Source organism: Oreochromis aureus, linkage group 7, assembly GCF_013358895.1.
Source record: "Oreochromis aureus strain Israel breed Guangdong linkage group 7, ZZ_aureus, whole genome shotgun sequence".
NCBI lineage: Eukaryota > Metazoa > Chordata > Actinopteri > Cichliformes > Cichlidae > Oreochromis > Oreochromis aureus.
Genome location: NC_052948.1, coordinates 56,692,998 through 56,714,718, shown reverse-complemented (window position 1 = coordinate 56,714,718; position 21,721 = coordinate 56,692,998). Strand labels below are relative to the sequence as shown.

Sequence of the window (21,721 nt, the reverse complement as noted above, 5' to 3'; positions counted from 1 at the left end):
TATCACTCTATGACCTCCTCAGGTGGGGCAGTAAATCACAGAGAAAACCTGTCTGAACTGCTTGTGTGCTTGCGTGTGTCACTGCTCTTACTTACACGCTGTCTTGTGTGGTTGAAAGTAGCACTAATGCATTTAAAATGGACTTATTGGTGCTGTCTTACACATTTCTGTCTATAGCAGCTTTAACAGAGCACACACTGGAGCATCCTTTAAGAAAGGAGAAAATCTCACGTTCCCACAGTTAATGACGATAGCGTTCAAGAAAAAGGTTCAGCATACAAATGGTGCAGATCTGCTGTTAATTGATATGCTTTACATTTGATGCCATAACCTGCTGATAGGGTTGTCTTCAGCCACAACCTGTCATTTTTCTGAGGTCACAGGAGGGAAAAAGAAACGAGTTACACTACATAATTTCTCTAGCATGTTTTTGTTTGTTTGTTTTTTAAGATTGTTGTTTTGTTTTTTTTCTTTCAGGTTTTTAGGGTTTTGGTTTTTTTTGTGTGTGTAATGAGGCAGTGTTTTTCCATTGGCTTTTGAAACATGATTGTAAGAACGGTACAGGTTAAGTAAGATGCGCTTTTTGCCATCCATTTTCTAAATATTGTAGTGTCTGTCTCCTGAATCCAAACTGCATGCTGGTTCCATAGAACAGGGGCCTGAAAACTGAAGGCTCTTCCCTCCACTCTTTTCAGGGCTCTTTTCAGAGTGTGACCAATTTGGTTGCAAATGTGACCAAATTTTTCAATGGTGCGAAAATAAAAAAATAAAATAAAAAAATCCTTGGTTGCACCGGTGCGATCAGCTGTTCCAGTGGGGGGAGAGAGAGAGAGAGAAAAAAAAAAGTCTCCGCAACTCTGAAAGTCTCCGTGTGGTCAACAACTGACACACATCATGCCCCTATCTTGTGTCCCAATCAGAGAGTCAGGGGCGGGACCTCTATGATTGGATGCAGGTGGAAGAGGGAGGTGAATAGCTTGAATAAAGCGATATCGATTCATTAAATCATGAATCGACTTTTAAATATAAATGTATTTTGCCAGAAACGCCAGAATCTCAGGTTAAAGCTCTCAAAACTATTTCAACAACCACCAAACAGCAAATGAGAGCACGTAAACGGATTCCACACAAAGACGTAAACACAGAGCGCGGACCCGACACATCAGAATCAGCTTTCTCTTTCTCGGCTTTCTCACCCGACGGCATATACACGGACACGCCGTCGGGGCTGAAAGCCGAAAGCTCACTGATTCTGTTTGTCTTTTTTGCACTAGATTCTGAGTTGCAGGTTTCGTCTCTCTCCAACCAAAATTCACTGAACCAGCAGCAAAAGAAGATCCAAATTACGCTTCACATTTGATAAATATCGTCATTAATTCCCTCCTGTTTTGCTTCCACCACGATAAAATCACACTTCATACACAGCGCTCTCTCTCTCTCTCTCTCTCTCTCTCTCTCCCTCTCTCTCTCTCTGTGTACTTCAAGAACAGTTTCCCATCTCAAATCTCTGTTTTCTGCATTATTCTTTCGCTTATTACCCACCAGTCTACCGTTGTTTACAGCGCTGTCGGCCGCTGTCTTTTTTTTTTTTTTTTTTTTTTTTTTAATGACTCAAATGACCTCGGGCAAGAAAGCCTAATTTCTGCTGTTCAATACTGAAGAAATTTATACTTTTTAAAATTATGCAATATTGATAACTATTGATAACTTTTTCGTTAAGTTAAGGCCTGATCCGTCTGAAATTCATAGCCAGGGCTCTGACATGGAGCCATCAATCTCTGAACACTAAAAAGCACAGTGTATCCAGAAAACACATTATATGCTGCAATTAATGCACTGCCCAAGTGTCCCCGCTCCCCACTGCCTTTCAGTGGCAGGCAGCAGCAAACAGGTCGTCAGAGGAGGCCGATGTGATGATTAAGTTTAACATTGTCTACAATATTGCCAAAGAGAGCCAAAGCACTTTAAGCACAAGCAGTTTTTCAGTAACTTATCTTTCTTCTAGAAATGTGCTCCAAATATAGAACTTTGTGTTGACAAGATTGTTAGTTAATCATCTGAAAATGAATATTGTCTGTATAGACAGCTATCTCCCCCCCCCCAAAAAAAAGTGCACATGTAAAACTGCGGTGTTAAGCGATCCAGTTGAAACATTGGGGTGTGCACCGGTGCAACCGTGGCAAAAAGTTAGTCTAGAGCCCTGCTTTTAAATACTCTCAGAACAACAACTAAGCCTGCAGTGCGAGAGTGCTCTATTGGGGTGATATGCTGCTGTAAGGTCATTAACAGATGATGGGACCTGATAAGTAAAATATTTATTGTGATTTTAACATCCATGTAGATGCTGAAAATAATGGCCTCAGCACAGCATTTAATGTATTATGTTAGTAATCACACTCTAGATCTTGCTTCTGACATATCTCATAGAAATTGAACATTTAATAGTATTCCCTGAAAACCCTCAGGCCTGCTCATTTCCTACTAACATTTAAGTTTAAAATAATGATTACACAGCAGTGGGGAATAAATTTCATCACAGTACTTGTCTGTCTGGAAGTGCTGTAACTAAGTTTAAGAATATAATTCATCCACTGTTATCTTCTTCAATATCATGTGCCAACACAGGAGAGCAGCTACCTGAACTCTGCTCCTGCAGAGGTTGATTGTTTTATTAATAGTTTTACATCTTCCCTGCACGTGATTGATGGTGGGAATACTTTACTCCATGGTATAACGCTCAAATGTGCACCTTAAAGCAAATAACTTATAAGCTGCACTGGAAATGACATCTAATTTGCAAGATCTTCATTTAGACTGTTAAAAGCTGACCATAAAGCTAGAACATCTTCATCACTAATTGAAGAAAATAAGAACCCTAAGTTTCTCTTTAGCACTGTAGTGAAGCTAACAAAAAGTCAGAGTTGAGCCAACCGTAACTAATAATGACTTTATGAATTTCTTCACAAGTAGAATTGGAGAAAATACTACTCATAACAATCTCACAGACATAACATTATATACAGCAACTTTTAATGCCATTGATACTTATTTAGACTTTTTTTTTCCCTCCAATTGATCTTTCTGAGTTAACTTCAGTAATTACTTACTTACTTCCTTTGAGACTGCTCAAAGAAATCCTACCATTGATTAATGTTTCAATCTTAAATCAACCTATCTGTGTTAATGGGATATATACCATACGCCTTCATGCTGGCAGCAGATAAACCATTACTTAAAAAGCCATCACTCGACCCAGCTGTCTTGGCTAATTACTGGCAAACCTCCATTATATATAGAGGGTTATATTGAATTCCACGGGGTTCTGTGCATGCTATAAGTTTGGTTTGCTTATACATCCTTCCCATTGCCAATGCGTTTGAACAGGACCTCCATCAATGGCAACGGGCGGACATGCACTTTTGGAATGGCCAGCTGGTTAACTAGTTGGCACTCTGGGCAACACGTGCACCACCGCTACCGCTGCACATCTGCCCAGATGCCCGGCCAATAAAATTGGTCCATGACTCGATCCAGAGTTTTGTCATACCCCATGTGACCGACCATTGGGTTGTAATGAGCTGCCTGGAAAATAATTTTCTTGCGGCTTTTAGGCATCAACAACTAAGTGTGCTCCGTCTGTTTGTGAGCATCGCAACTCACTCAATATAACCTATCCCTAATTGATACGAAGTGGGGGAATGTCAGCCCCGTTTCAGGGTGCACCACCCAACTATCAATGCTTATTACCTGGTCGAAGGCTGAGCATTGGGTGTCGTCCCAAGACTGCTCCAGTGGAAAATCATCCTCGGAGTGGGTTACTGGAGCTGGTGGGGCCTCTTGAGAAGGCCCCACTGTCTCCTTCTCCTCGCGGGGCCAGTGCCCCACATGCCCCTACCGGCCACGATCGCACTCCAACACACTGCCCCATTAAGCTACCGAACCTGGGCCAATCCCTGCCAATTTCCCGATATCTAATTTCCACCAACACTGAGGCATATTTATGAATGTCCCCATGCACACACTTCCCCTCCACCCACTCTGCCTATAGCAATGCCCCCAGGCAAACCAGGGTTTGGTGGATCAGGATCTGCGTACACCCTCAATCCACTAGAGCCTGGCGTGTACCCCCTCGGCACCTTACTGGTACACGGTACGTCTCTCCTGAACTGGGGGAGGGCATCAGAGGGCCAGTGATGCAGAAGACCTGCCCCACCTTCATTAATGGGCAGTCCCAATGGAGGTGCCAGGTTGCCCACACCGCCTGCATTCCTGTCCCGATCCTTGTGCAGCCCCCGGTGAGCTGAGCAGGGCGTCCGCGATTGCCGGGACATGTGGAGAAGAGCCCTAGCCAGTCCAAGATGGCCCTCCGCGCATCCCCGAAGGATGCCCTCACGGACAGGCTGAGTGCCACCCAGGACAGCAGCCGGAGAGCCCATCTAGGGGCTTCCCATGATGCACTGTTTTTTCTTTTTTGTTTGTTTTTCTTCTTCTTCACTCACTTTTTTCTTTCTTTTTTTTTTTTTTACTTGCTGTGTTTATACACCACTCTGTATTTAATAATCAGTTATTGATCTCTAGCTCTCTTCTACAGCGTGTCTTTGTCCTGTGTTCCTCCCCTCACCCCCAACCAGTCGCAGCAGATGGCCAGCCATTCCTGAACCTGGTTCTGCTGTAGGTTTCTTCCTGTTAAAAGGCAGTTTTTTCATCCCACTGTCCCCAAAGCACTTGCTCATAGGGGGTCATCTGATGGTTAAGGTTTTATCTGTTTCTCTGTATTGTTTTTGGATGTTTACCTTACAATATAACACACCTTTAGGCAACTGTGGTTGTGCTTTGGTGCTAAATAAATAAAATTGAATTACTATTGCACTATAATTCTGCTGCAGCTGGTACCTTGTTTCAATAAATTCACAGTTTGAATTAGCAAGTACCAGTGACAGTAGCTCTCATAAATCCTACTGCCTGCTAGCTGCACACATCGATTCTCTATCATCCGAATTGTTAATACAGATATTCTTAAAATATTGTTTTGAGGCTGTATCACTTGTTCCTTGTTGGTGGTAGTTTTTATTGTGGATTATTTGAACTTGCTCTGTTACTTAGTTGGAGAATAAAAGCCTAAGACAGTGCAGAGCTGAGCTCCAGACTATACACATGGGTTTAATAGTTTAGCACACCTTCATCTTTTTCTAAAAAGCTGTAATCTGAGCAGTGTGCTCACTAAGGTTTGATGACGATATGAGCTAAATCTTGTTCTGCTAAATTGATTTGAATTCATTCAGTGTGATGTTGCTAAACTGAGACCTTTAATGCTGCTTGGGCAAGTTAATATGGGGGACCACCTTCCTGTTTGTCCTCTGCACACTACAGAGGTTTCAGCTTTTTTTTGTGTCTCCCCAGTTAGATTGTTGGGTTGTAAAGCACATGTGTAAATCATAATTTGTGCAGTGTGCACAAATTATGATTTAGACATGTGAGAATGTTTACCCAACCTCTAAGGCTAAGTTGAAGCGTCACAGTGTTCATATGTTGATATCTGCTGCTAGGATTCGCTCAGCAGGTGCCAAATGTTCCATGATGTTTAACTTTGCAATGGCTCCTGGATATATACGCCAAACCTGCTACAGTATGTTATGCACACACTGGCATGGAAGCCAGAAGCTGCAGTGAGAGCTCATACCTGTCTCAAGGCTTCAAAGGCCCCAGTATACCCACTTCGCTTGGCCATAATTCATCCATCTTTCTTACGTCAGCACAGTAGGGTGTGCGTGCAGTGGGTCTGTTTGACCTGAAACCGGTGGACCTGTGGTTATCAAAAATCTCTATTTATGCAAGAAAAAACCTTGGACTTGTATATGCTGTGGTAAACTTTGACTTTGATCCTTCTTTTTCATGCATGCACAGTTGTTTCACAGAATGTGTCCTCATGAAATGCTGAAAATGAAAAGGTGTTAGTAAAAGCATAAAGGAACCCTGTAGTCTTGGGTAAACACATTTACTAATTTCATCTCTGCATTCCTTCCGCCTTTGCTGGACATCTTCGGGTGAAATCAAACCGACTAAATGATAAATGTTGATGTTCTCATTTCATGTCTGGCTGCTGTGTGTCGCAGCTCTAAATCAAATATACAAAGGGCAAAAAAAGGTAACTTTAAACTTGAGCTCATCAAGGTTTAATTGGATCTGATCGATGTTTGAGTATAATTTGTCAAGTTCTGCTCCCCAGTTCTCAGCTTTGGTAATCGCCATATGCCATTCTTCCATCTTTTCATCTAACAGAAGGCAGAATCAGTAGATGGATTTGATGCAGGAACCGTACTAGTTTTGCTTATACATAATTTGGTGTTCTGTGTGTTCAGTGGTTTTGAAGGTTTATAGTTACTGAAAATTAGGTGACGGAGTAGTACGAGTATTGCAAAAGAAGCAGTACTGAAGTATGGTGGTATTGTTACTTCAGACTATTGTTACAGACCACACTTTTGTTCTTTAACGCTGGCTGTTAAAATCAACTTTCCTTTCAAAGAACCTGAAAGTCTGGTGTTTTCACTTGTCCTCACGCCACACCATCTCGAAGAGAATACAGATACGCTGATAAATCATGGGATTAGCTGACACTGGCTTTGTTGACTGATATCAGCAGATGAGATGATATTTAGCAGTATAAGTGGTATCTGCTGTTTCACACCAGGTTTGTGCTGGATGAATGTGTCTATGTATAATCTGTTTGTATAAGCTGGCACAGCTAAGAATAATCAATGATAACAGTTGATGCAGTTTTATTAACAGCATTGCATTTATTGCCTTTATTGAGCTCTAATTCATTTCAGGCATGCAGGCGAGAAGACCTACACAGACTTTGAGCAGGAATGCGACTATGTTCTGCATAATTTGGACATGGCATTTGAAAAAAGCTTGCATATGACTCACCTGTGCAAAAGTTGAACAGGCCAGGAGCTGGAAGATTTGCTGTGGTACATGGAACCATGAATTCTGCTGTCTACCAAAACATCCTGAAGGAGAATGTCCAGCCATCTGTTATTGACCTCAAGCTGAAGCACACTTGGGTTCTGCAGCAGGACAATGATCCAAAACACACCAGCAAGAAAAACAAAATAAGGACTTTGAAGTAGTCTTGCCAAAGTACTGACCTGAATCCAATTGAGGTGCTGTGGCATGACCTTAAAAAGGTGGTTCATGCTCGAAAAACCCTCCAGTGTGAGTGTGAATTACAACAATTCTGCATGATTGATGAGTGGGTCAGAATTACTCCACAGCGCTATGGAAAACTCATTGCCAGATATCACAAACTCTTTATTGCAGTTGTGGCTGCTAAGAGTGGCCCAACCATTTATTAGATTTAGAGGGTGTACACTTTATTGTGACAAACATACAAAAAACAGGAAATCAGGAAGGCGGCAAAGACTTTTTTCACACCACTGTACATGACCCCTAACAAAATTGTCTGTGGTACTATCCTGAGTAGATGCAGTAATATGTTATACACAGGTTACTTTCATGACAAACAGGTGAGGTGCACTTCATGTAAGCTTAATTTCTTTAAAGGAAAGCAGTAGTAGCATCCGTGACAACTAAACTGCTTAACCGTAGCATGCACATAACTGCCTATGCATATGCAGAAGCCCAGCTTACCCTCAGGATCCTCAGCATACACAGTGACTCTGCTGTAAATAACACTGAGAACAGCAGCCTGGGGTTCAAATGATCAATAGTGCATTGGAAAAGGAGCCCCACCAATGTACTGCTGTAGCCATTTTCTGCTGGATTCATTGCTCATGCTGTGGCTGTGCCGTCTCTGAAATCTGCTGTGTGACATCACCAATCAAAACAAATTGCCATCACTGTGGGATTAGCATTTTAGCAGGTTATGGTGAGGGTGTTCAGTCTGTGTGGGCAGGGTTAGCAGAATACTTATCATTGTTTGCTAATCCTGAAGCTGTACTCCAATGAATGTCTGTCACATCATGCAGTATATGCACACTCAAACGCACCGCCGCCTGGTGCCGCTCACTCCCACCAGTAAAGGTCAGCGTATGTATAATGGAGCACATGCAAGTCACCTCTCACACAAATGACCCTTCAATAATTTTATTATTCTTACCCCTCAGCCATAAAGGGAGGATGGGCTGTTGTTGTCACCTCGCCAGCTGGATAGGCAGGCAAAGTGAAGCATTTGTGAACTAAATGTCATCAGATTCACAAATTACCCACAATACCACAGCTCATGTTAGCGAGTGGGACTGGTCCCTTCATGTCAGATCAGCTTGTTGTGGATGCTAACAAGCAAATACAACAGGCAGACAGCTGGCATCCATAACTCTTAACTAATGGATGTTTGGTGTCACATTTGTTTCAGAGTACAATTTTAAAAAGTCTACATGTATTGTAAATCTAACCTGCAAGGTGGGGCAGCATCCCTGTGTTACCTACAGCTGTACGTGTACAGAGTTGGAACAGTGCAGCTATACACAGCGTGGTCAGCGTGTGTGTGTGTGTGTGTGTGTGTACACAGATGATGGAAGACTGAGGCAGTCAGAACATGCCAGCTTGATATTTTTAGACAGTTCAGGTGATCTCGCTAATGAGACGAAGCTCAAAGGAGCTGGCGCCTGAAGTAAGTGTGTGTGTGTGTGTGTGTGTGTGTGTGTGTGAGAGAGAGAGAGAGGGAGGGAGAGACTTCTCAGGAAGAGGCCATTTGTTGAATTAGCTGGGCAGTGTTGAAGTGTTCAGCGATTAAGTTTAATCCTTGAGTCTTGGTGATGTAAGGCCTGTCGTCCCCCCCCTCCCCTCCCCTCCCCTCCTAATACCTCTCCTGCATGTTTGGTCCTTGCTTTTGAAAACCTGTTTGTGTGTGTGGGAGGGTGTTGGTTGTGAGGGTAGGAGGGAATGCCCTGTCCATTAGGCTGTGTAAGTACAGCATGTGTGGATGCATATGAGGACGTTTATTCGTACGAGCCCTGGTGTCAGACAGGAAATGATGCATCATGTCTGTGGGGGAAGATAAAACAGAAGGGAAGACGTGACAATATATGATAGTAGACGTGAGGCCCAAAACAAGTGCCCTAAACTGAATCAGTGAAGACGGTGAACTGAAACAATAGCTGCTTTTTAAAAGCTTTGAAGGGAATTTTGTGATGCCCAGCTTCTGATTTGTGTAAGTAAAGTGTAGAGCGCTTTATTCTTTTGTCTGAACCAAAGAAGAAGCAGGCCTGTTAATACAAGCGTGATTCAAAGGCATGTTGTACGATATATCGTACTCTGATTCCTGATTATTTGGTTGAATTTGTGCTTAGCTCATCAATTTCAGAACAGTGGAGGTATTGTGTCATGAACCTTGTTCTTACACACAGGGATGAATGAGTAGTGACCAGAGGTGGATTGATATCAGACCCTAATCTTTAGAACTGTGCTAACTGGTTGATTCTGTTTTATATGCGACACAAGGCCTGAGGTGGTACCGCGGCTTGTCTACCAATCAGAAGGTTGCCATATGTCCATATGTTGAAGTGTCCTTGGGAGAGATTGTGAATGCTGAGTTGCCCCTGATGTATCCTTCAGAGTGTGTGTGTGTGTGTGTGTGTGTGTGTGTGTGTAAGATTGTATGATAAAAGAATGTATGAATGTGTGTATGTGGTTGGCTGAATGAGACTTGTGGTAGAAGTATGAATCCAGTCCATACACCAGCATTTCTTCAAACACACAGCTCATTTTAAGATGATGGTTGATCATTTTGAAGATGGTCAATGATCCATCTATTAGAACTTCAGCCTCCTGTTGATTGATGTTGTTGATCAGAAGCAACTTTTCTATCATTTTGGCCTGAGTGGAGCTGACAGTGAGTGATTCTAGGCTGGATTTATAACACAAGACAGAAGCACATCGTTATGAAAATATAGCAGGGAAATAAGTGAATTTAAGACACATCTGTGTCTTACAGGACATGTGGGAGGGCGAGACTGAACGGCTAATATCTGTTTAGCCATCTATTTTTGCTCATACGTGATACTAATCGGTAAAGCCAAGATGCAAAGTCTTGAGTGTCAGCATTGCATGTGGACCTGTTACTGTGGACAGTGTGTTATACCTGTCAGTCTTGTTCCTTCATTTGTCTCCATCCCCAATGTACTGCTTCGATGTGTTTGATGAAAAAATGTCGCTGACAATCTAAAGCGGGCAGAGGACAGCCGTAACTGCCTCACCAGGCCTCCTGGAAGTGCCACAGTCCACTGACAGTCTCGTCTCTGTCGCTCTACACCATTCTTCACACATTGCTGATGGCCACAGAGGCTATTACCATGGCAACAGTGCCTCTCAACCCTGCAAGCCACATGGAAGTGTCTTTTTTTTTTTTTTTTTTTTTTTTTAATCCCCCCACCCACCTTCTCTCTGATGATGTTTCGAGTCTTTATTCGATAACAGTGTGAGATGTCTTTCCATTGTTGGTGTGTTTGACAGCGGCGCTATACTTTTAGCCAGCTAATCTCCAGTGCCATTTTCTGTAATTATGAACTCTGTGTGTATGTGTGTTGGTACAGTTGTAAAGTAGTGAGTGGAATTAGTTGCTGTAGTGGCCTTTCTTAAGAACAAGACAGCTTCAGTCTTTTCTTAAGGCTCATACAGTAAATACAGCTGCTTGGGTTTCAGCTCTGTGTTCTGCCAAGTGTTTACGGTGTGTGTGTGTGTGTGTGTGTGTGTGTGTGTGTGTGTGTGTGTGTGTGTGTGTGTGTGTATCTCACCTCATGTTGGCTATAATACTATCATGTATTTACAGAACAGTCACATCCTGCTTCAAGTTTGCTTTTGTATGTTTTATTGTCCTGTTTTATACCAAATAATTTCCTTATTGCCTCTGTGCTGGTACATTCCACTGTCATATGTTCTGCTTATTTTACATTTCTTTGATATGCTTAACAACTTGGAGGAATTAAAGTCATTGTGATTAGAGGCATGCGGGGTATGCTGATGAGCATATCGTACAGATTGTTGATAGACACATGGTAAGTCAGTAACTACATCAGCGCGTTACCTCCCTAACCAAATGCCCAGTGACACAGTGTCACACGTGGATCAGCTGTAATCCTAAAGCTAACACTGGTCGGGACTTTTGGTATTACCATTACCATGTTAATGAGCTATAACAGGTCAACAGGGTGATGTTTCATAGACTGTTAAAACTGTTACATCTACATACATCAAAAAAGAAAGTTAGTCGAAGCCTGATATAACTTTGACTTTCAGAGAAGTCGAAGGAGATCTGCTCCTCCTAAGTTTATGTTCTGTCGTATGTTTAATGTTTGTTTTTAGGCTTATATTAGCATCTCCAGTGGAGTCGCAGCGTTGACCAACAGACTGATAAATATTGCTGTTGCACCTAGATGTACACTCACTTTCACTTATTGTATTTTTGCTTTGTGTCTCACAGGCTTCCTGCTCTTCAAGGACTTCTGTATGAATGAAATAGATGAGGCTGTGCCTCAGCTCAAGTTCTACGAAGAAGTAAGTGTCCCATGCCCTGCAAATTAGAGCGCACAAAAGGGCATGGATGACCGGTTTGGGGTCCATAATCCTGCTAATTCAGATTGAGCCTTCCGCATGCTGTGGTGTCGCTAAGCTGTGCGTGTGTTTTGTTTCAGATTAAGGACTATGAGAAGCTGGACTCTGAGGAGGAGCGGTTGAGCCGCAGCCGACAGATTTACGATGTGTACATCATGAAGGAGCTCCTGTCCTGTTCACACGTGAGCATGCTGCCTTAACATCCACATTTTAACCACAAAACTCTGATTCAAGCACACGCAGACAAACATGCACCCACCTCATGGGCATCTAATGATGCGCTCCATAATATTCCCTTCTGTGAAAGCCAAGGAAGCTGAGAGGTTTATGACACAAAGAGATCAGGGAAGCCATATTGTTGAAAAATATCAAAGAGACTGGTCATTGCAACCTGGGATCATAAATGGAAACCAGATGCTTTTGGTAACAAACATGGAGTCCCATACCCTCGCAGATATTAATAATTTAATCTCCAATTAATAATTTACTAGTGATGTAAATCCATACACTGTTATTGGACTAATCTAGATCCCTGTAAAGCGTCGTCTACTCCAGTCTTCACCCTGCTTCTCCCAAATTCAGCTGGAACAATTCAAAGCGCACACACACACACACACACACACACACACACACACACACACACACACACACTACTGCTTTTGTCCTCATGCAAGGCAATAATTTGGGATGTAAAGCAAGCACGGTGCATGCTGCGGCTGTCTAAATGGAGGAAGTTATTAAACACCCACCACCCACGCAAACCCAGATATTGGTGTTGCTCTCTGCAGCAGCTCAGTGTTACAGTAGGGGTCGCACATGCTCACAACAGAGAAAACAGAAGTGAAATTAATGGTTATGCTGCATTTTTAATGGCCTTTGGTTTTATTTCCTCCTCTTTGTTTTAGCCATTCTCTAAGAAAGCAGTGGACCATGTGCAGAGTCACTTGGCGAAGAAACAGGTCCCCCCAAACCTTTTTCAGGTAAATACTATTTGATCTCTGAAGCTGCACTTATCAGACTATGCTCAATTAAACTTATAGGAAAAAAGAAAGTGAAGGGTGGAAGGAGTTTGATTTGATGATTCTAGACCTTTTTATTTGTTTTCATATCAGCTCATCTTACTGCACCATATATTGCAATGGAAATGATCACTTATGTTTGATACCACATACTCCATTAGTACCCTGTTGGTGGAGCCCTGACCCCAAAATGTGACTGAAGAAATGGTATTTCCATTATTATTGTGCAAGTGGTTTGATGAGAGACACACACAGCGATATCCTGCCGCTATTGACAGAATAAAACTGGGACAAAAAGTCTTCAGTAAGGTTTATAAAACCTCAATGCTCAAACAGAACAAACATGAAACTTCCAGAACTGGTTAATTCTGTGTTGATACATGCATTCAGAATAGGTGGCAGTAAGAATGACTGGACTGTGAGCAGGGCAGGAGTCGTGCATGTGTTAGCATATTTGGCAGAAATTTGTGGTTTGGTTTTGTAGTTTGTTTGTTTGTTTTTTATGATGCCACTCTGCACCACAATGAAATGTAACATTTCATTAACAGACAAGTGAGTAGGTCTACACTTACTTTTATAAAAGGCAGTGTCTCTTAATGACATGAATAGGGCCTAAACAAAATATCAGAACAGCAGCATGCAACATTGCACATGCTCCGTAGAAAAAAAATACCTGTAAAACTGTGTTTGTTTCACACTGAAGGAACATTTTAGGATCATAAATCACTTTGGTGGCTTTACTTAGGTTGTGGTGAAAACCCCGTGGCGGTTTCTAGAGGAGCACTCATCTCCATCTTTCAGTCCAACTTACCAAAATAAAAAAATCCCCCCACAAAAACACCACTCCACCTATTTTGGGATTTTTTTTTTTTTTGTCCATTCTTAATTGACTGGTTAAAGATAACTTTGTTTGGGTGGTATGATGTGATTGACATGTCATGTCCATGTCAAAGAGTGTCTGTAGCACCTGAGTTGTATCAGATTCCCTTTTGCGCTGAATATTTGAACTGTGTTGTTGCTTCATGCTGTTGGTAATTAAACTTAGCATGGCATCACTTGCTAAAAGGACACCCAGGAAAATAACATGCAGAGCAACACAGACGGGAGCTGTGTTTGAGCTCAGTAAATCTAATCAGCAACTTCCTCTTTTAGACTACAACATGGCTTATTTTGTGGATATAAAATTATACCCAGTGACTCTAAGATGTTACATCAACTTGTTAGTATTTCCTCTATATTTTCTCAGTCCTTGGGTTGTATGTGCAGCAGTAATATAGTGCCTCTGTGTTACAACTGCACAAACAACTCAAGGACTCTTTGAGACACAAACAAGATGCAAAGATGTAAATGTTCAGTGGGCATTTCTGTGAAACAAGTTAGCTCACAAATAAACAAGGCTGAGCCTCAGAAACAGTAAGTGAACATGCAGTCCTCCCCACTCAGGAAAATAATTCACATACACCTGCAAAGCACTTTGGTCACACATTTGCTGAAGAGTGTGTGTGTGTGTGTGTGTGTGTGTGTGTGTGTGTGTGTGTGTGTGTGTGTGTGTGTGTGTGTGTGTGTGTGTGTGTGTGTGTGTGTGTGTGTGTGTGTGTGTGTGTGTGTGTGTGTGTGTGTGTGTGTGTGTGTGTGTGTGTGTGTCTTTAGCCATACATCGTGGAGATCTGTGACAGCTTGAGAGGAAACATCTTCCAGAAGTTCATTGAGAGGTAATCATACTGGATGCGTTTCATTTTTATTTCTCTTCTTCTTATTTTTTCAGTGGGGGGTGGTGGCTGACATCATATGTTGACATTTTGCTTTTTTCCTCCAGTGATAAATTCACTCGTTTTTGCCAGTGGAAGAATGTGGAGCTCAACATCCATGTGAGTATGGGGGACAGGGGGATCCTCCCAAAAGTTGACTATAACTGTTTTATCTTATTGACTTAATGAGTTTGTAAAGAACGGTGTGGTTCTTTAGCAATTTCCCTCCAGTGAAACACACCAGCAGAGCTGCCGAATCCTGAGTTTGCTGGAAACAGACATCTGCTTTTTCAGATGGTGGGACGCAAGAGCAGCCTGAACCAAATACAGGCACATCCACCCAGAGTTTTCTGTCTCTGAGAGGAAGGCCATGTTTTTCTTGAGTTTGAGTTAAAGTCTCTGTGCTCCTCTCTCCCTCAGCTGACCATGAATGACTTCAGCGTGCATCGGATAATCGGCAGGGGCGGCTTTGGAGAGGTGTACGGCTGCAGGAAGGCAGACACGGGAAAAATGTGAGCTCCGTAAATGTATTGAAAGGCACACCACTCGGTGCAGTTACCTCTGCATGTGTAACCTGTGTCTGTTGCTCTGATTGTCAGGTATGCCATGAAGTGTTTGGACAAGAAAAGGATCAAAATGAAGCAGGGGGAGACTCTCGCACTCAACGAGAGAATCATGCTGTCATTAGTGAGCACAGGGGTGAGTTACACACGATGTCTGCACCAACAAAGGTTTGTTTTTTTAAATACTCAGCATATGTTTTTAAAAACAGAATTCAGTACATTGCAGTATGGTATACCAGTAAAACAGAGTTACTGATACAGATCCCACTTATTCTAAACTCTAAAAGCTAACAACATTTTTATATACTTAGGAGTGATTGGCGGTGTTTAATATATAATTTGTCTCAGTGCTGCACAGAGTCTTCCTGTGTGTGGAACAGACTGCTTTGGTTTGACTGCACAGGTTAAAAACAGTCTGAGATATTTTCCTCTAAAAAGACACTACTTCCAGAAACTACAAACAGAACTTTGTTTTCTGTCCAGTCTTCAGCTCACCTCCCCTAACACTTAGCCCATGTCTTCTTGAGTGGGCAAGTTAAATATATGTGTATGACATACTGTTAAACAGACTCCACCTTAAGCAGTAAAATATTGCCCACCATATTCTCACTTTGACTTTGATTTCCACATCATAAGAAAAAAGTTTTGTCAAAAAAGAAAACTGTTCACGTTGATTTGGGGGAAAATAAAGCACAATAGCATCATCATTTTATTTCCTCTACAGAAATTCTATTCATTCAAATTCCCCTGATTATCCACACCCATCCTGCAGTAACTCTGTGCTCCATCTGCAAGGCCCCCTGAGAGACTGAGAATCTCTGCTGTAGCTGCAGAGTGCAGAGTCAGTTCAGGCAGGCCACCGGGTAAAGCTCAGCTGACATCTTTCTTCAAATCCAGTTAGGAAGTCTCTCATTGGACCCACAGTTGCTGCACACCTGCAAGCCGTTTTGCACCCCACGTCCACTGAAGTTGCTTCCTTCATGCTGAATCTGCTTTAACTGTTGTCATATCGATGATATTATATCATCGATGCCTGTGCTGTTCCTGCTGGGTCATTCAGGGGATACCTCAATTTATAGCCCTGATGCCTAATGTCAGTGTCCCTGAGACTACAGTGGTCCTGAGTGAAATCCATCTTTCTGATTTAAAAATCAGCTTTTTGTGCTGCATGGGTGTGTTTTACTAAAGGTCCTCAGTTCTTTTTCCACTACTAGCTGTATAACCCATTTTAGGAAAACCACAAGAGTAAGGTTAGCTGGGAGGAGTTCACTTGTAGACTTTAAACTCGTTCTTTCTGCATCTTCCTCCAGGACTGCCCGTTCATTGTGTGTATGACGTATGCCTTCCACACGCCTGACAAGCTGTGCTTTATCCTGGACCTCATGAACGGTAGGATGTCCCACACTTTCCTTCCTGCCTTAGATTAAACTCCTGCCGAGTCCAATCTGTCCTGAGACAAAGATTGGATTACTCGGACTGCCAGTCGCCACTCAGGCCATTCCTCCCCCAGGGAGTTGATAGGATTTTGATCTCACTGATGACGCCTCACACCACCTGCCTGTGTTAGATGCTTTTGCATCTAAGATCAGCCTCCTTTTGAAGTCACACCTCAATGTTAAGTATATCCTGCTCAGGACTGGCCAACTTTCAAAGTCAACAGTCACCACCAAACAGTGTCCACTGCTCGCTATTTGAGCTTCAGTTATGCTAATAAATACAGATAATCATTAGCTCAATGAGACAGCTGGAAAAGAGAAGAGTGTCAAAGAGAGCCTGCCATCGATTTTCATTTTCTCCCCCACGAGAAGGTTACCACAACTTATGGACAGATATTGATTTAAACTGAGGTGTTTTGATGTCATGCACTTACTGTGTGTGTGTGTCTGTGTGTGTGTGTGTGTGTGTGTGTGTGTGTCTGTGTGTTCAGGGGGTGATCTGCACTACCACCTGTCTCAGCACGGCGTATTCAGCGAGAAAGAGATGCGTTTTTATGCAGCTGAAATCATCCTGGGTCTGGAGCACATGCATAACCGCTTTGTCGTCTACAGAGACCTCAAGGTAGACTCCCCCTGATTCCAGATGGAAATCATCCTGAACACAATCATTCCTATTATCAGCATATTCCATGATGTGACCAACAATGAGTTTTTCCTGTCAAAAGAAACTTAAAAGCAGCTTTTCATACAAAAAATTCTGAGGACTCACTTTATGCATAACTTGGAACCTATTCACAGTGGACTGAGGTGAAATTTATACCTAACATCCAAGAAACCCTCAGGACAACCTCCATCTAAATAACTAAGGTCATACAAGCTGGTGCATTACATACTGAGCTGCATTACATATAGGTTTCCCTAATATTTTGCCCCGTTAATGTATACTGGTCTGTAGAGAAAAAAAAAAAGCATCCCAAAAATCTTAGAAGCTAGCTGTGGTATAGGGCATTACTAGCTACTACCTCTGACTTAACTGGGTGTTACTGCCGACGTCAATCGTAAGTCAACGGAATTTACATTTGCCCTTGCCAGCAGTTTTAAATTTCCTTCAATGTCACCTGCTCTGGCCCCTGGAAGACAATTGACAAGGGTTGCTGGTTTCTCTAGCTTCACATCATGTCTCAGAACAGAATCACCAATTAGCAGAGTTTGGTCCCTGGCAGGTGTCACCGAGTGGGGAAAAATGTTTAGACACATGAATGGGGTTGATGGTGTACCAGGGGCTTCTTCTATGCTTCCTCCTCACCATCACCCAGTCGTACCGTTTTCCCGGCTGCTCACGACAATCTGTTGGAGCAGAGCTAACGGGGCTATGCTACCTTCAGCTGCACCGGCTACAGGGGCCTGGCTAGCTACAGGTTTTTCAATGATGCAAGCTGCATCTCCAGTTCAGGGATCCTATCCTCCAGAGCTGCAAACAAGTTAATTTCATTACAAAGTATTGCTATTTCTAAAGGAGCCCGATGAGTAACTAAACATCTGATACACAGAGCAGGAAAGTGCAGGAGGGACAGGTGAAGAGGCCATGTTGCCATCGTCGGCTACAAGCTAAGCTAGCAAATCCCTAAAGACCCAGTGAGTGACTACTGCAAACAGTCATCTAAAGCAATGGAAAAAATATTGTAGTAAACAGCGTGTTTTGCACAGCACTAAATAAAGGACGGGAGTATAATAATATAAATGACAATAGCATAGGATATAAATGATAAATATAATATCGTCATCCAATATATGACTTGAAATGAGTCAGTCAGCATTTCACCTCACCAGAATCGGTGTCTGTGGCTTATTACTGCGGGGCACTGAACACATGCTCTCCACGTTCAACTTACAGATACTGTAGGCCAAAAATGACTGGCACTGTGATACTGTGTGATGTCTGCTACCATACAAGTGAAGCTGAACTGAAGAGGACTGGTTTGTGTTTCCCAATTTGGCATTACAGGAGCCTCCATTAGTTCAAGATCCTTTTTTTGCTATGTGTGTCTTTTGTATCGTTCATCTGTAAAAGCAGCACCTTTCATATTCCATGCAGTTGTATATATCCGCCTCTGAAAATAGTCCCTCAACATATTTGTCCGGCTTAGCTAAAACTGAAGCGACCGGCTGTTTCAGGAAATTGCTGAGTGGTTTAAAAAGGTAATGACTACATACAGTATCTGAGCGCTTTTCTGGCTCCCGAGAGTCACAGAAATCATGAAAACACAATCTTGGACTTCATAGGATTTATTTGCCATCAGAATGTATAATATGTATAATATAATGAGTATCACAAATTTTAATCCTTTACTTTGTTTAAAAAAAACCCCCAAAAAACCAACCAAAACTGTAATGACTATCATTAACTGCACATCAGAACCTGTGCCATGTTCCCTTTAGATAACAGTTTGATACTCAGGCTGTAAAAAGGGGATTCTAACTTTTTAGATGAGCACCCCTTAGTCTGCTCACCCACCGCTGCACCTCCACAGCTTCACGTTTCATAGCTTCATATCAACCAATTTGTCAACTGTCCTCTGTTTTTTCTCCGATTCCCCTGTTTGGACTGGCTGCCATCATAATGGATATATTTTGCTGGAAGTCAGGGAGCAGTTTTAGTGCTTCAGTAAACAGTGCAGTTCAATGCAAATAATACTAAGGCAGCGTTGGACAGAAAGAAAGAGAGTGAGCTCCAGATGTGCCAAACGGCAGAGGATAACCAGGACAGGAGGCGCTCTTACTGTCTGTATTCACACAGAATCTCTGCTAGGGAACGGAAATTGTAACTTAAGTCTTGAATTAGTGAGCTCTCCAACATTGTATCCTATGCTTTATCGTGTTATCTCTCACATTCTCCATCACCCTCTTCATCACTCTGCCTATGTGTATGTCCTCCCTCAGCCAGCTAATATCCTGTTGGATGAACATGGTCATGTTCGTATCTCTGACCTCGGCTTGGCCTGCGACTTTTCCAAGAAGAAGCCCCACGCCAGCGTGTAAGTTCATCTGAGTTTAACTCTGCACAGCATTTATGTGTCTGGGGGTAGGTGGGTGGGCGGGCTGATAAATGTATATAAATCTATATTAATATGAAATACAGCTGGCGCTGCTCGGGGTTCTCTCTGAACGTCTCTCGCAGTGATTACATTTTAAATGGGTTGGATTGTCTCAGCTCGCTGCACTTTGACAAGTGAAGAGGATTGTGCCGACCTGATGGATCATGCATTAAAGGGCAAATAAAAAGAGTCTGTGGTGAAGTTCCCAAGAAGCGAGCTGTATTAAGTTACTGTTAATGCAAGTCAAACATTTCCTGCTGCTGCAGCTTCACATTAAAAGCTTTTTAAGTGGTGAAACACATTTTAATTGAATATGAAGTAACCACAGGAAATGCATCGTGTTGGCGCGTACTCTGCTGATTAATGTGCTCCTTGGAAATTGTTAGTGAGCAAAAAGACAGCACTGTAATGTCTCGGGCAGCGAGTTGTCAGAAAGAGACGCTGAAACTGAACGAGGAGGACAAACATCCCACTGCAACTTCTTGTCCATCCAGTCAGCGATTTGGGTTAAAATAATATCTTCATATTGATTGGTTGAGTGGTGATATATGATACACCACTGTTACATGAAGCGTTCTTCAGTAAATCAACGCTAACTAATCAGTTGCAATTCAAAGATCAGTTTTCTGCCCATGATTGTGGTGCCTTTAAAGCTTGGCGTGTCAGGTCCACAAACATAGCGGTGGACTGCTGTCCATCACACGTTGACATTTTAAGTAGCTGTGCAGGACTGGCAGCATGCCCCTCAGTCGACTTGAGATGGAGACTGGCAGCAAAGCTTGATTGATTGATCCCTAATACGTCAATGAATTGCTTCGCCCTGCATGGATCATAACGTGGAGCTCAGTGAGCTCGCAGCAGACATTCAGCATCTTTTCATTACAGTTATTATCACTAATACTTTTAACTGTCTACTTGTACATTGTTGGAGATTATTATTTCTTGGATTCATTTGAATATTTTCAGACATGTTATCTTGGGCTCTGTTCATTGTTATTTTACATGATTGACGCTCCATTTATGCTAATGTTTATAGCTCTACTCTCCTGCATACGATGAAGGCTAGACATAAGGGCCTACATTGGGTTTAGTTTCAGTAAAGAGGTGTAATGGTACTTTATAACGGTGTTAATAACTAGATTAAAAAAATAGAATAAAAAGGATAAGCGCAGAAGTGAGTACGCTTGCTGACTGTCCTGAACATCTTTATAATAATTATTGAGAGAAATACTAATTTCCTGCATTTATTGTTTTGATGTGTGCTGTGCTTGTTGCAGTGGCACTCATGGCTACATGGCTCCAGAGGTTCTTCAGAAGGGGACGGCATACGACAGCAGTGCCGACTGGTTCTCCTTAGGCTGCATGCTCTTCAAACTCCTCCGAGGGTAACCACTCAGGCTTTACTTGTTCCTCTCAGCTCATCTATCCCCCTTGCTGCACTGTCCTGACTTCCTGTCAGCTTTCAGCCCGCTCTGCCACTCTCAGTAAACTCTTTGAATCTGCTCGCTCGCCTTTCTCGGCATCTCTCACCAGCCTGCTTTCTATTTGGTGTGTGTTTGATCTTGTTTGTGTGTAAGTCTGTGTGTGTGTGTTTGTTTGATCTGGAGTGTGTAAATGCCAGAGGTCTGGGTACAGTAGGTCAGAAATCCGGTAAAAGCAGCACTGTGTGTGCGCGTGTGCGTGTGTGTGTGTGTGCGTGGTGTTGGGTGAGTTTGGTCATCCTGAGTGAGCAAAAGAGAAGACCAAGTGTGACGTGAATCCATTGATGTTCAGATCCATGTGTTTGAACACTTTAAAGAGGAAGAGTGTGTAGGCCTTTGGTCAAAGGTTGTCTGCGTCTTTCAACACTAGAGTCCAAATTGTCAGAGCTGGATTAGATTTTTGTCTTTCTTTTGTTTTTTTGGAAAACACTAAAAGCAAGATGTGGTCAGTATCATTGTTTTCTTCTTTTTACACACACACACACACACATATACAGTTAAGCCCAAAATTATTCATACCCCTGGCAAATTTTGACTTAAAGTTACTTTTATTCAACTAGTTATTTTTTTTGACTGGAAATGACACAGGCGTCTCACAAAAGATAATAAGATGATGTACAAGACGCATCATTGTGGAAAAAAAATATTTCTCAGCTTTTATTTACATTTGAGCAAAAAGTATCATGTCCAGAATTATTCATACCCTTTACAAACTGTCACAGTCTCTGGGAAAATCCAAAGTTCCATACCATTCCAAATAGTCAAAGCTGTTCTAAAGCATCCCAATTACCCTGATTAATTGGAAATA

At 42.3% G+C, this 21,721-nt stretch overlaps 1 protein-coding gene across 1 annotated transcript in view; it reads left to right on the top strand.

The window, feature by feature from the left end:
- grk3 (G protein-coupled receptor kinase 3) overlaps nt 1-21,721 on the top strand; it is a 76,548-nt gene that overhangs the window by 26,173 nt on the left and 28,654 nt on the right. The window contains exons 3-13 of the mRNA XM_031751297.2: nt 11,441-11,514; nt 11,652-11,753; nt 12,477-12,551; nt 14,241-14,302; nt 14,407-14,458; nt 14,759-14,850; nt 14,938-15,037; nt 16,212-16,290; nt 16,829-16,959; nt 19,278-19,372; nt 20,710-20,817. Coding sequence (XP_031607157.1) covers nt 11,441-11,514; nt 11,652-11,753; nt 12,477-12,551; nt 14,241-14,302; nt 14,407-14,458; nt 14,759-14,850; nt 14,938-15,037; nt 16,212-16,290; nt 16,829-16,959; nt 19,278-19,372; nt 20,710-20,817 — 970 coding nt within the window. The remainder of the gene's footprint in view (nt 1-11,440; nt 11,515-11,651; nt 11,754-12,476; nt 12,552-14,240; nt 14,303-14,406; nt 14,459-14,758; nt 14,851-14,937; nt 15,038-16,211; nt 16,291-16,828; nt 16,960-19,277; nt 19,373-20,709; nt 20,818-21,721) is intronic.